This window comes from Cnephaeus nilssonii, assembly GCF_951640355.1.
Source record: "Cnephaeus nilssonii genome assembly, chromosome: 14".
Lineage (NCBI taxonomy): Eukaryota > Metazoa > Chordata > Mammalia > Chiroptera > Vespertilionidae > Cnephaeus > Cnephaeus nilssonii.
The window spans coordinates 28,802,894-28,817,598 of NC_137085.1; the positions used below are offsets into that span (position 1 = coordinate 28,802,894).

The 14,705-nt window shown below is 38.2% G+C and overlaps 1 protein-coding gene across 1 annotated transcript in view; it reads right to left on the minus strand.

The window, feature by feature from the left end:
- Positions 1–14,705, minus strand: part of RECK (reversion inducing cysteine rich protein with kazal motifs) — a 64,710-nt gene that overhangs the window by 24,205 nt on the left and 25,800 nt on the right. The window contains exons 7-9 of the mRNA XM_079791481.1: positions 4,490–4,523; positions 1,315–1,512; positions 31–298 (exon numbers count right to left, since the gene is read on the minus strand). Of these exons, the coding sequence (XP_079647607.1) occupies positions 31–298; positions 1,315–1,512; positions 4,490–4,523 (500 nt within the window). The remainder of the gene's footprint in view (positions 1–30; positions 299–1,314; positions 1,513–4,489; positions 4,524–14,705) is intronic.

Below are 14,705 nucleotides of genomic sequence, written 5' to 3' on the forward strand. Positions count from 1 at the left end.
GGTTTTAATAAAGGAAAATGAGATACTGACCTACATGTTGAAGTGTTTGCTTTAGAACAACAATGCAATTTAGCGCCATCAAGGCCTGTAGAGGGAGGAGGGTGCAGAGTGACCCCAGGGTGAACGGACTGTGAGCTTTCAAGAAAACACTGCCAAAGAGGATCCTGAGGCAAGGGCTGGGTCTTACAACCCTCGATGAGGCCGTCAACAATCTCCATTTCCGTTTTCTTAGACATTAGAATTCTCTTGCAGGCACTTTGGCAAGCATGGTCTTCAGCTCTGTCACAGCAATATAAACCTACATTTTCAGGATATAAGTAGCTAAATTAGCTGGTTTTATGTCATGTACTACTCAGAACATGGTGTTATATTAGAAACCATTATTTCTCTGAGTCATATATCAATATCTGCAGTATACAGGGCCCACCAAATTCCCTCTCCATTACTTTGCAGTATAGTAAATAAAGATATTTACCAGGTATACCTATAGACTAGGTATCTATTACTAGAAATCACCAGTATAAATAAAAACAATGGCATCTGGCTTATAAATCCTATCAGTTTTTTGTCAGTTGGTTAATTAGTCAGCTTTGTAAACTTTGATAACCTGAAGAAAATTGATTATAGGATGTACAAGCTGACATTTTAAAAAATATCAGGCTCTCATCTCATTTATTGATGTTTCTATACTATAAAAGTAATAACTGTTTATTAGTAAAAATCCAAACATTACAGATACATATAATATGGAACAAATAGGTATATACTAAAAATGTATCATATACATTTAGTTCTGCAACTTTTTTTGTTTATTATATATTGAAATTCTTTCTATGTAAATAGATAGTTATTATATAGCTATATGATTTAGTTAATTATTTTTAATCAATACCCTATTGATGGATGTTTAGGTTTTTCTAATTTTTCTCTATTATCACCAATGTTGTAGCAAATATCCTTTATATGTGTAGATAAATTTTTGCCAATCTGTAAGTGTTGTTGAAGGACAACGTCTGAAAAGTGGAATTGCTAGATTAAAAGGTATAATTATTTGAAATTCTCATAGTTGTAACCCAGCCCCCTCCCCCCCCAAATCTATACTAACAAATTCTCCCACCTCAGAATAGAGAGTGCCCGTTTTTTCATACCCTTGCCAGCTCCATCTTTCTGGCATATTTTAGCTGTGACAATAATGTCCAATCTGTAAAGTCTAAACAAATGCCCCAGGCTGCAGATATCTACAAAATTTTACTTCCTTTTTACAAGTTATTTTACACAAGATTGAAATGAGAGAAATATGTCCCTTTTACTTACTATCTGTTGGGTTCCTCATTGGGTAAGATTGGGTATAATTGTTCACACAGTGTATTAATTGTGGACTAATAGAGGCACAATAATTTTCCACTGCTTTGATCTGAGATGGGCCAGGAGAAGAGTCTGTTCGAAAAATGGCTTGACAGTATTCTCGGCAGTTTGTGTGATGGCCTGCATAGCTGCAACACACTGAGCCCACTGAGAGGAAAAAAGGACAGGACATTGAAATGGATCAGCTATTTGCTAACAATAAATCATCATAATAATGACAAAACATGTGTCTTTTTGAATTTTGGAAATAAAAACATGCCATAGAAGACAAGTACTTAAAATCAGCACTACTGTAGGCATAGCCATTGGGACATTCAGGTGCTCACCAGTATAAGAAAGTCACTATTGGCCAACTTATAGTCCAATGGCTTTCAGCAGGAGTAATACCATCCCCCTGGGAGAATGTGAATGCATACGTTAATGTTTCTGGTTTTTGTGACTTAGGGAACACTGATGCCATTTAGTGCATGAGGGTCAGGACTAGTTTAGTATATGTTCTGCAACACACAGGACAGTCTCACAGCCAATGTTTCCCGAAATGCCAATAGTGCCCATGTTGAGAACTATTAGAACAGCTTTCACATTAGATTTGTGAAGATTTATTTATAAACAAAGCAAAGCAAAACAAAATGAAATAAAACCAAAATAAAACAAACCCCCAAATGTCTCACATTTATAAAATAGAACCATTAAAAACTAAGAGATAGCTAAGCTGGTGTGGCTCAGTGGCTGAGCGTCGACCTATGAACCAGGAGGTCACAGTCCAATTCTCTGACTGGGAACATGCCCAGATTACCGGCTCCATCCCTAGTAGGGGGCGTGCAGGTGGCAGCCAATCAAAGATTCTCTCTCATCTTTGATGTTTCTATCTCTCCCTCTCTTCCTTCCTCTTTAAAATCATTAAAAAATATATTTTGAAAAAACTAAGAGGTATCAGGATCATTTCATAAGTTTGACTATTATATAACTATATATTTTGAAACAAAAGCCCCAAAGTTCTACAATGTTTGAATATCTGCAAGAATATGCCTAAATTAAGAGTCTTCACCTCACAACTGATATAACCTTTTCAATTTTGAAAAGTAAAACTCACATTTGATTCTGAATTTATGTATTTTTGAAAATCAAGAGGACCATTTAAAGTATCTGGGAAGAGCTAGATGAGTGACTGGGTAGTGCAAATGTGGAATTTATAATGGAAAGCGCAAGAGATATTCATAGAGAGGCTAAGGAATCTGTGGGAAGCTGAAGGAAGACAAGACATGGCAGGTAGGAAATCTCTGATAATTATTAGAGATAGTTATGGAGGAACCAGAATCAGATTTCTGATGAATTTGCAGGGAGTTCAGGCAACTTCCAGAAATGATAATGATAATGATAATGATAATGATAATGATAATGATAAGATCATATATAAATTAATTAAACTAGGACTGAACTAATGCAGGACAGGCCTCAGTTCCCTGGGCAAGGACATTTTCATACCTATTGTGCCACATAAGTTTTTGACTTGTAATTACTACCAAATTTACTGTGTTCACTGATACATTTTTGCATCACAAAGAACAATTCTTAATGGCTACATTTATCACATTTGTCAATGTCAATGAGGATAAAGTGGGGGCTTTGGGGTATGATGAGGACAGAAGAGAAACGTTGAGAACAGGATAAGGATGCCTATCTTCTGATTCCACATTATGCTGGCTTCCTCACCAGTGTAGGAGGACATAAGATTATGTGCCAGAGGGGTAGAAGAAAGGGTAGACGATAAAGTATAGACAGCTAATGTTTCTTATTATTCTTTGATACACCCCACCGCCAAGCTAATCTAGACAACTCTTTGTTCCTCAGATGTGTTTCGTATCTCTCACTGCTCTCACTATTCCCTTTATTTGGAACTCAAGGCCCAGTGCATGATTGATTCATGCACGTGTAGGGTCCCCTACATGCTTTCGCTTTCGATCGCGGGGGAGCTGGGTGCCTTTCTGCTGGTCCCGGAGCAGACAGGCACCCAGCTCCCCCGCTTTTGATGGTCCGCGGCGGGACGTGAGCTCGCTGCCCCAGAGGCCCCTTCTGTTCCGCAGCACAGCCATGGAGCAGACGCTGGCCCAATCGGCTACCCCGGTCACCCTGAGTCCCGCCCGCCCCTGCGCCTCCCGCTGGCCCAATCGTGGGCGTAGCGGAGTGATGGTAATTTACATATCACCATTTTATTAGGTAGGATATCCTTCCTCTAACTCCACTGTTCACATCTTGCCCATCCTTTAAGGCAGTGGTTCTCAACCTTTCTAATGCCGAAACCCTTTAATACAGTTCCTCATGTTGTGGTGACCCCCAATCATAAAATTATTTTCGTTGCTACTTCATAACTGTAATTTTGCTACTGTTATGAATCGTAATGTAAATATCTGTGTTTTCCGATGGTCTTAGGCGATCCTGCTAGAGGTTCTCAACCTGTGGGTCGCGATTCATTAACAGCAAAATTATAGTTATGAAGTAGCAACGAAAATAATTTTATGGTTGGGCGTCACCACAACATGAGGAACTGTATTAAAGGGTCGCGGCATTAGGAAGGTTGAGAACCACTGCTTTAAGGCCTAGCACAGTCACCAACTCCTGAAGTCACCTCTAAGCAGCCCTGCAGGATATGATCCCTCCTTCCTCTGAAGTCCCACAGCACTTTTATCCGTGATACTACCCAAAAGCCACCAAGTCCCAGAGTTGTTTATCTACAGGGTTTGCCCCTATAGATGTGTGTTTGCTCCACACAGAGGAAGTAGTGAAAGTCTGCAGACTGAACTGAGAGGCAGCCCTCGGCAAGTGCAGCATTGTATCACGTGGGAGTGCTTAACTTCTGAAAGTGATCCTATTTACTCAAATGGGGTAAATACACGATCTTCCTCTAATACATCTAGCACTAGAATAGGACATGGGAATGAATGGCCTCAACACTCCAGAGGAAGCTGCCCATCAGGATCCTGCGGGGCACACTCCTTCAGATGGCTTACTAAGAGCCTAAGTTATAATGCCAGGGTCTTGGCAGTATTTAAAACAGCTAAATCATAATCTGTAAACTGCGCTTTGCCCTTTGGACTGCTTGTATAACCATCAGTAATATACTTACTTTCATTTCTGCTAATGCAACTGAAAAGAGCATTCTGTAAATTAAAAACAAACAGAAGTTAACAACCATACTGAATTTCTGATTTTATTTCACTTATGGTTATATGAAAATCAGGATATCACAAACATTTAATTCTTCCTAAATGCAAGACTGAAAACAAAAAAGCTATAAGATGGCATTCTAGTGAAAAGGGAGACCATCTTCTAATACACATTAGGGATCAAGATTGTCATCGGAGCCATAAACTGACCATGTTATGGCAAACCAAGTTTATGTAAAGCTGTTCCAATGTGTGTATTTGGGGGAAACTACAATATATTAATCTCAATTATTTCTTGCAGGAATATATAAAAGTTCCAGAAAATGATACATAATAAAGGACCTATAGGGAATTACATATATTTCATATAACCACTGCATGTTAGAGTTGCAAGAACCTTAGAAGTCATCTTTAATTGTTATCAAACTTGGCCATGCACTAGTATCACCTGAGCATCCTAGGCCTTATCCTAGACTAGAAACAGACTCAGGAGTAAGGCACAAAAATTTAAACAAGGCTTCAAAGGTGTTTCTTACATAGCCATCCTGTGGACAGATGGGAATCTCTCTACCATTTGACAGATGAAGAACTGGTTTTCTCAGTAGGGGATAAACTGCCCAAAGTCACAGAGCAAGTCAAAAGCAGAGCCTGAGACTCAATAGTGTTTATAAAGCTCTTAGATCACTCTTAGGTAATATCACACTGTGTTAAAGTCATTGTAAGGAAAATAAGAAGTGAAAAAGACAAAAACAAAATATTCCTATACATGGCCATTTGGATATTCAGGGTTTGTCCACTATGATTATTATCACTCACAGTTGGAAAAGAATGAATTCTTAAAAGAAATGATATGGGCACAAATAAAAGGTAAATGGAAATCAAGTGCACCCTATTGTTGAATAGAGATGATTTAGCTAAATCACAAGCAAGCCATGTGACCTGGACTTGTTAAAGGACCAGCTTTACTGATATTTAAAACCTAGCTTCAAGCCCGGCCAGTGTTGCTCAGTGGTTGAGCATCGACTTATGAACCAGGAGGTTGTGGTTTGATTTCCAGTCAGGGCACATGCCAGGGTTGCAGGCTCCATCCCCAGTGGGGATGTGTGCAGAAGGCAGCCAATCAATGACTCTCTCTCATCATTGATGTTTCTATCTCTCTTTTCCTTTCCCTTCCTCTCTGAAATCAATAAAAATATATTTAAAAAAAATAAAAATTTGACCTTACAAATAAAATATCACTCTGGATTAGCCTCTGGGATCACTTAGCTTGAGAGAGGTACAAAATGACACAAAATCTGAAAAATGTCAGAGATGATCTAATCTAACTCCTTATTTGACAGATGCCAGAGACAGGCCTCGAAAGGAAAATACTTATAGACCCTAGCTTTTACCCATACTAAGATGGTAGAATTGGGTAGAAAGAAAACATATGGCCTGCAAGCCTAAAGTATTTGCTGTATGGCTCTTTACAGAAAAAGTTTGCTGACCCTTGATTTAGAAGAACCAAGCAAGACATGTAAGAAAAAGGTTTTGTTTTGGGGCACAGCTGTCTCCCTTGACATCATTTCCAGAGTTCAGAAATATTCCCTAAGTATCTTTCATTTCTCTTAATGTCTATTGATAGACCCTTCACAAATAGATTCACTCTAATTTGTTGAATAAAAAACATTTATATTTCCTCAGTGTTAATACTGTTTTTATATCTCTATCTTTGTCTTTACCAATTTTAATGTCTAAAAGAATGGGCCTTCAATCCTTCTCTTGCTTACTTTATACTCATCATGATTACATAGACTCTAACCATGTCACCTTTTGTGATAGAAGATTTCTAATCTTAGGTAACTATATTTAGGCATAAATTATATCTTAGGTAACTATACCTTAGGTAACTAAGCGATAACTCTACATTTCACTGTTTAATTACTGCTGATTAGTTTGACAGGGCTTAAGATATACACATAATGAGTCACAGCATTAATTTATATTTCCTCATTTCTTTTTTTTTTAGTTTTTTATTTATTTTTATATATTTCAGAGAGAAAGGGAGAGGAAGAGATAGAAACATCAATGAGAATCATTGATCGGCTGCCTCCTGCATGCCCCCCACTGGGGATTGAGCCCACAACCTGGGCATGTGCCCTGACCGGGAATCGAACCGTGACCTCATGGTTCATAGGTTGAAGCTCAACCAACCAGGCTTTTCTCATTTCTTAAGATAGCCAATCTTGAGTTCTTAGTCAATTAAGTCTTTCAAATGTCTGATCGCCATCTGGTGGCAAAAACTGGAAGTAACAGAGTTTATAATTATTGGTATATAATAAATATATTATTAAATGGAGCCTCTTTTGACATTCTGCCACCAATATTATACCCAATGTGCCTTCCTATAACAGTTCCCTCACCACTCATTTTACTCTAGACTAGATCAAAGTTACAGTGTTACTGAGGTAAAGATCTACCACATCAGAGACCCAAAGAACATGTCAGTATACCGGAGTTGACAGGGTCTCAAGAGGTCTTCAACTTCACTTCACAGCTGGACAACATTATTATGATAACAGATACAATACAGTACGTCCTCACTTAACATCGTTGATAGGTTCTGTGACTTTCACAAAGGGACATGTAATGCTATTTACCATTGGCTTATTGATATAAACAAGAGTTAAGTTCCTACAGCATCTCTCACCAACATCATTACTAAACAATGTTGAATAAAATGCTATTCAATGATGTGCTATACTCAGTGCTTTCTCTGCTCATCCAAAGAATGCCTAATTTATAGACATTTATACAAGTGTTATTTATTCTGAAACCAAGAACCTGTGCAAGTCAGCTGTCCAGAGTGGAAAAAAAATTTCTGTTAAAAATCCTATATAATAAAAGGCTAATATGCAAATCAACCGAATGGCGGAATGACCGGTCACTATGATGCACACTGACCACCAGGGGGCAGACACTCAACACAGGAGCTGCCCCCTGGTGGTCAGTGCGCTCCCATAGGGAGCGCGCTGCTCAGCCAGAAGCCATGCTCATGGTTGGTGAGCACAATGGCGGTGGTGGGAGCCTCTCCCGCCTCCATGGCAGTCGGACATCCCCCGAGGGCTCCCAGACTGCAAGAGGGCGCAGGCCGGACTAAGGGGCCCCCCCCTCCCCCCCCGCCGCCAAGTGCACGAATTTCGTACACCAGGCCTTCAGCTCTATCTATAAAAATACTAATTGTAGAGCCTTTTTACAGGCAAAAAATTTTTGTTCATCCTTTAAGTCTTACCTGCTTTGTGGAGATTTCCCCATTACCCTGAACAGGGATTGATTTTTTTCCCTCCAGGCACCAATGTGTCTTGTACAGATTTCTAGCAATGTACTTGTCTTACTGTATTGTAATGAACTATTTTAATTTCTCTCTTCTCATGAACTAGATTATGAGCTTCTAGTGGCTAAATCCTTTCATCTTTGTACCCTGAGAACAGTGTCTGACACCAATTAAGTCTATCAGTTCGGTGTGTATAAATTCAATGAATGTTGAGTGAATAAATGAATGATAGATGCAAAGAAAAAAGAGACATAGACTCTGCCTCCAGGAACTCAGAGTGTATTAAAAAGTGACATGTGAACAGAATTATCCTATGACAAATAGTATATAATAAAGCATGTAAAGGATTTAGAAGTAGCAATCAATTTTATGTGTGTGGAGGCAAGAGAACTTGGCAGGAAAGTTTTTAAATAGAAACTAAGTCAAAATTTGAAGCAAAGTTGCTAGTTGGATAGGGGTAGTGATGTGCTGGGATCAGCTTTCAAGGGAATTTGGGGAGGGGGGCGGAAAGAGTCCAGATTTTGCCTTATTTGCTGATGTCCATGGCATTAATACCCTAATCATAGCTGCTTTCAAATTTAAAACTGGTTTACAAAACTCCTGAATATTGAATCATCAGTTTTCCCTAGCTAGTAAGATGCCAGTTCCATCATATCACTGAATGGGGTGTGATAGGATGGAGTCAGAAAGAGGGACTTCCAGGTAGAACAAACAGGTTGTACAACTACAATTAACAAAACTCCTCAATGGCTCACCTATAGGATAAAGTTCATGTTCCTCAGTCTGATATACAAGCTTTTCTCTACCTAGACTCTTGACTCTTCCCTCCCTTATGCAACTTATAATTTCCGAGATTGACCATGTATTTTATTTAAGGGAGTGATATGACTATATTTGGTCTTTTAAGAAACCATTCTAAGAGTACTGAAGGTAATAGATAAAAGGAGAAATTAGAAATAGGAAAGCTAGTTGGGCAGCTATTGTCCAGCAAGTGGTTTAAAGGCCTCAGCTAAGACAGTAATTGAGGCTCTGGAAAGCAGACTGATTTAAGATATATTTCGAAGGCAAATTTTTAGAGCTTGATAGCCAGTTATTTGTAGATGGTGAGAAAGAGGAAAAAGTAGACAATACCTCTTAGATTTTTAGTTTATGTGTCTGGAACACCAAGCAAGACATGTAAGAAAAAGGTTTTGTTTTGGGGCGTGTGCGCGTGCATGTGTGTGTGTGTGTGGGGGGGGGGTATGCAGCAGAAGGTAAGGAGGGAAGAAGGGGAAGGTAAGGTAAGGAGGATAACAATCAGTTTGCCTGATTTGAAATGCCAATTGCATATTAAAAGTACACATTCAGGAGTGATTCAGGAGTACTTAAATGAAGCTAGCAAAGAAGATTTTGGGTTTGTCATCATATAGGGGCAATGAAGTTATGGGGGAGTAGATGAGATTGCCCAGTGGGGAAAACCTGGCCATGGAGATTAGACCAGGTCATAATATAATTTGAATGATTAGATTTCCCTTTTGGGATGATCTCATTCTCAGAAAAATGGACTAGAGAGGAAATACACTTGCACTGGGAGACTAAATAGGAGTTATTATCTTCCCCAAACTATAATATAAAGTATAACAAAATGAAACAATATACAAATGGAACATAATCAAGGTTTTATACTATCTTAAGCCAGTACTGCAGGACCTAATCGGTTTCGCTCTTTTTGGAGCTCATCAGCTGCAGGTAACGGCTCAAATCTAGTCTGATACAGTACACCTATATAGCATTTTACCATGTACCAAGCCTCCCATTCAGTTTTCTACTTACTATATCACGACAATTTCCCGAGTTTCCTTATCTTTACATTTAGGTCCCCTGAAGGCTTTGCTGGGGCAAAGTACCACAAGATTCTTTTTGTTAGAACCCCCCACAGCTGACTGTCTCCTCTATTCTGAGAACCACTGCAGCACAGATCCAATCACAGTGAGGTGCAGGAGGCCTCCGGCTATCCAGATAATCCTGCTGGTGCTGACATCCCTGTAATCCTATCTCTAATTGGGGCTATTTTTTCATCCCTTTTCTTTATGCTTCTGGTAGTAAGTCTAGAATCAAGGTTAATTTGAGAGAAAATGAAACAAAATAAAATACACAGAAATCTTTAGAACAAAACATTTAATTTTGAATTTCCTGAGGATATACTGTATAGCTCATGTAGACGTACATAAATATGCACCAAACACTGGGCATCCAGGGGTAGGTTAAAGTGTATGGCAGGCTACCATTTGTGTTACAGGGGGGCAGAGGAGGAATATATGTCCATATTTGCTTTTACATGCATAAAATATCTCTGCTTACTTAAGGAACTGAATGGTTGCAGTACAAGAGGTGAAAAAAGACTTTTTATTGTATAACATTTTGAACTTTGAACCATGTGAATATTCAAAAAATAAAATTTAACACATACCTGCATCCTTCTCTTATGCATTTAGCAGCATGTTGATAGAACGATGCTGAAAGAACTGAGCCTAAAACTCACAAGGCCAACCATCTTTGTTATTGAGCTTCTTAGAGCCTCTTTTTAACACCCTGAATCTTAATTTTATTTTAGTATTCTTATAGAACCAGAGCTCCAGGACAGAATATTATTTTAGTTTTGTTTAGCAACTGTTGAGTTGAAAACTTAAATGCCTAAAGATTTAAAAAAAAGTGAGTCCTCACAAAAATATCTCCTACGGACTTTCCTTTACAGTTTCTCATCTTCCTTATAAAATAACATCAAATAACTGGACTGAACAAAGCTAGGAAAGAAAGAAGAGAAATGAAAATGAAATTTCTGAAAATACAAAGGAAAGCACAAAGACGAATCTGTGGACGAAGTAAGTCTCTTGACAAATTTGTAGCATTATACTTCAGAGGGTCATGCAGCAAATGGAAAGGTATTTATATTTATGGCCATTATGTTAAGAGAATGGCAGGTAAGGACTGACATAAAGGTACAAAATGGATTTATCAACCTGAAACTAAAATTTGTGTCATCAACCATTGCCAGGTCCCTGGAAATTTACCAGCCTCAGATCATCTTGATGTTTATTATGACATTCAAGGAAGAAAATAACTATCATCAGACAATTTTTAAAAATTACACCTGTATCACAACTCATGGAAAACATGGATTCGTTTTACTTTAGTTCTAATCAGCCAATGTGTACTAGTATGGCTACACTGATGGCTTATAGCCCGCATTTGTTCTGTCGGTGCCTATGGGGTTCCAGTTATTAAGTATCTTAAGTATCATCTCTGGTTCTAGCATCACATATTCATGAATCCAGTGGCCTGACCAATACTTCTAGGTGAACTAAGGACCAAGCCTGTGAAAATGCATGGAGAACCTGGAAGTGAACATTCTCATGACACTTGAACATGTCCATGCCAGAGTTATCAAGCCACTGGTTGATTTTGGTGGCCTCAACCAAACAGATGCGATTCTGAAAGAAGTAGTCTTAAGTACTGAAGGAAGTATTCTTTCTTAAGTGTTGGTCAGAATAAGAGAACTGTAGAGTTGAGAGATCTTTAGTCAAATCTCCTGTCCACTGCAGAAATCCCCTCCACAACAGGTGAATCCAGTAAGCCTTTGCTTGAACATTGCCAGTGACAGAAGTTCTTTTTCTTGGAATATCTCATTTCATTTTGAACATAGATCTGGTCCTCTCAGATTAGTATTTGGCTCCTTCTCTTCTAGTTCCCTAAAGAAGCAATTTTCAAAACCTAGTCCTCTCCCCTTTTCTATGTTTTTCTTTCATAGTTTTCTTTCACTCTTTAAGTTCAAGGTTTGCTTCACAGTTATCTTTGGGCATGATATCTCTTCTCTTCTTTAGTCCTTCATTCCTAACTACCTCTGAGATATAGGTATTAACATTTAAAAAGACCTAACACTCAATATACTTCAATTTCTTTAAACAACCTTCCCAATGCTATATGCTATTGTTGTGTATTTTCTTTTTAAAAAACTCAAAAATACATTATTGTTTTAAACAATGTGTATGTTGTGACTTACCCACTTTGTAATGTCATCATTCTTTTTTTTTTCTTTTGCATTTCAATAATTATAGCTATTTTAGAACTTCCTTTAGAGAGGAATTCTTTCTATAAAGGGTCTAGTCATGGCAATTCTTTGCTTTTGTTGTCTGGAAATACCTTAATTATGCCCTCTTTCTTAGAAAAAATTTTTTTGCTAGACATTGAATTCTAGATTAATAGATATTTTCTTTCAGAGCAGTTTAGGTATCATTCTGTCTCTGGCCTCCTCTGTTGCTATTGAGAAGTCAGTTGATGGTCTCCTTTAAAGGTGATGTCCTTTTTTTCTGACTGCTTTTAAGATCATTGGCTATAAGGTGTGTCTATAAATATAAATTTTTAAAATCCTGCTGGGGATTTATTGGGCTTCTTTAAACATTGAATCAACTCCATATTCTTTCTTCTTCTTCTAGTATTCCAATTAGAAGACTTTCTCTATCCACCATTTCCCTTAAACTCTTTCAGCCTGTCCCTATATGCTGCTATGCCAAACAATTTCTTCAGTTCTATCTCCCAATTCACTAATAATTATTTTTTATATTTTTCTGAATATCATCTCCTATATTGAATCCATCAACAAATTCTGTGGATGGATTCTGCCTTTAAATCTCTCATTTATTCCTGAATACTCGACTCTATTACTATCAGCCTACTTTGGAGCCTCATCTGTTTTGGTTCAGTGGTTGATGTTGACCTATGAACCAGAAGGTCATGGTTCAATTCCCAGTCAAGGCACATGCCTGGGTTGTGGCTTGATCCCTGGCGTGGGGTGTGCAGGAGGCCGATCAATGACTCTCTCTCATCATTGATGGTTCTATCTCTCTCTCCCTCTCCCTTCCTCTCTGAAATGAGTAAAAATATATATAAAACAAAAAACAAAAAAACTCCTGCCTCTCGGTATTCAATATTTATTGATTTGTGTAAGAAACTAGATGTTATAAAATCAGATATAATAATGTCTTACATTTAACTGATTATCTTAGCTTCATTGAAAATGAAACTCAGAATCTTAAATGTCATTAAACTGCTTTAACTTTATTCAATTAAGTAAATTCTTAGGAAATCCCCTCAAAAGCGATTCTGCATCAGCTCACCAGGAAAGAGAAACATTAGCTCCTTTGAATATATTCTTACTCTCTGAATCTCTAATCAAACTATAAAAAACCATCCTTCAGGATAAATGCTAACCCCTAAAATTGTAAGCCTAAAGGAAAACTTACACAACTAGAAGTTCACCACAGGGACCACTCTAGTGTTAAGAAAAAGATACTAAAAGCCTAATTTTATAAATTATTCTAATGTTGAAAAATAACCAATCTAGTTAAAATAGGTTCCACAATACCAAACTTACCCAATTCACTTTAGCCATTATCTTTAAACTAAATTTCAACAATCATGAGAGTGATTGTTATTTGGGGTTTATAATGCAGAACCCTCTTCCTGTATTAAAGTGCTCTTGTCTCTCTTTTTATTTCTAAATACATATAAGAAATCAAACTGAGTTTTGAACTATCTTGAATTATTTGTAGGTTCAACTTTTTATATATACAAATGAACTCTCTTGGCATGTAGCTTTTTGGAAAATAGGTTCTTAATTCTAAGCCAAGTAAGAGAGCATAGACTGAGAAAAGTAAACTACTAAAAGTAAACTACTCTTAGTATTTCTCTCATAGGACAGTGTTTATCTCTCTTACCTTTCCTGTCCCGTCCTTCATCAACACATACTGGCAGACTTCCTAGGGCAATGCGGAAATCCAGACAAGAGAAGGAAGCACACTAAAATAATGGAGGACAGGCTACAGGAGATGGACAATGTCAGACATCATGTGGGAGAAAAGAAGGAATTATAGTTAGCCACTTTGTTCAAGAGAAACTAAAACTAGTTATTTCAAAGGTAGAGAGATAAGAAAAAAAAAAAAGATCTTTTACTTCTTTGTAGCAAGGCTCCCTTCAATAAGAACAGAGGAAAAGTTACAGTTAATTTGGAAATTTGTCTTCAGAGAAACAGAGGTAAGTTAGCAAATAGTACAAAGAGACAAAAGATAAATAAGATTCTCCAATTTAAAAATATTAATCAAGAGGTAGAATTATAAGCTTTGAGGAAAGAAAAAAAAGGAAATCAGAACTATAATCTAGAAGCAGTTAAGAAAGTTGTCCTATCTTTCTTCTCCAAGAGCACACAGACTATTAAAAGCAATAGGGCCCTGGCCAGGTGGCTCAGTTGGTTAGAGCATCGTCCCATACGCTTTGAGGCTTTGGATTTGACTCCTGCTAAGTGTACATACCTAGGTTGTGGGTTCAATCCCTGGTCGGGGCTTACACAGGAGGCAACTGACTGATGTTTCTCTTCCCCCTCCCCACCTTTCTCTCTCCAAAATCAATGAACATATCCTTGGGAGAGGATGAAAAAAAAAAAGCAATAGGAATTCCAATCCTATATAATAAAAGGATAATATGCAAATCGACCGAATGGCAGAACGACCGGTCACTATGACATGCATTGACCACCAGGGAGCAGATGCTCATCGCAGGGGGAGTGCCACGCAGCCAGAAGTTTGGCTGATGGCTGGCAAGCACAGTGGCCGTGGCCGTTCGTGGCAGTGCTAAGGATGTCCGACTGATGGCTTAGGCCTACTCCCATAAGCCATCAGTCAGACATCCCCCCAGGGCTCCCAGTCTGCGAAAGTGCACAGGCCGGGCTGAGGGACCCCCCACCCCTGTGTGCATCAATGTTGTGCACCAGGCCTCTAGTGATTATATATAAAAACTAGAGGCCCGATGCACGAAATTTGTGCATGAGTAGG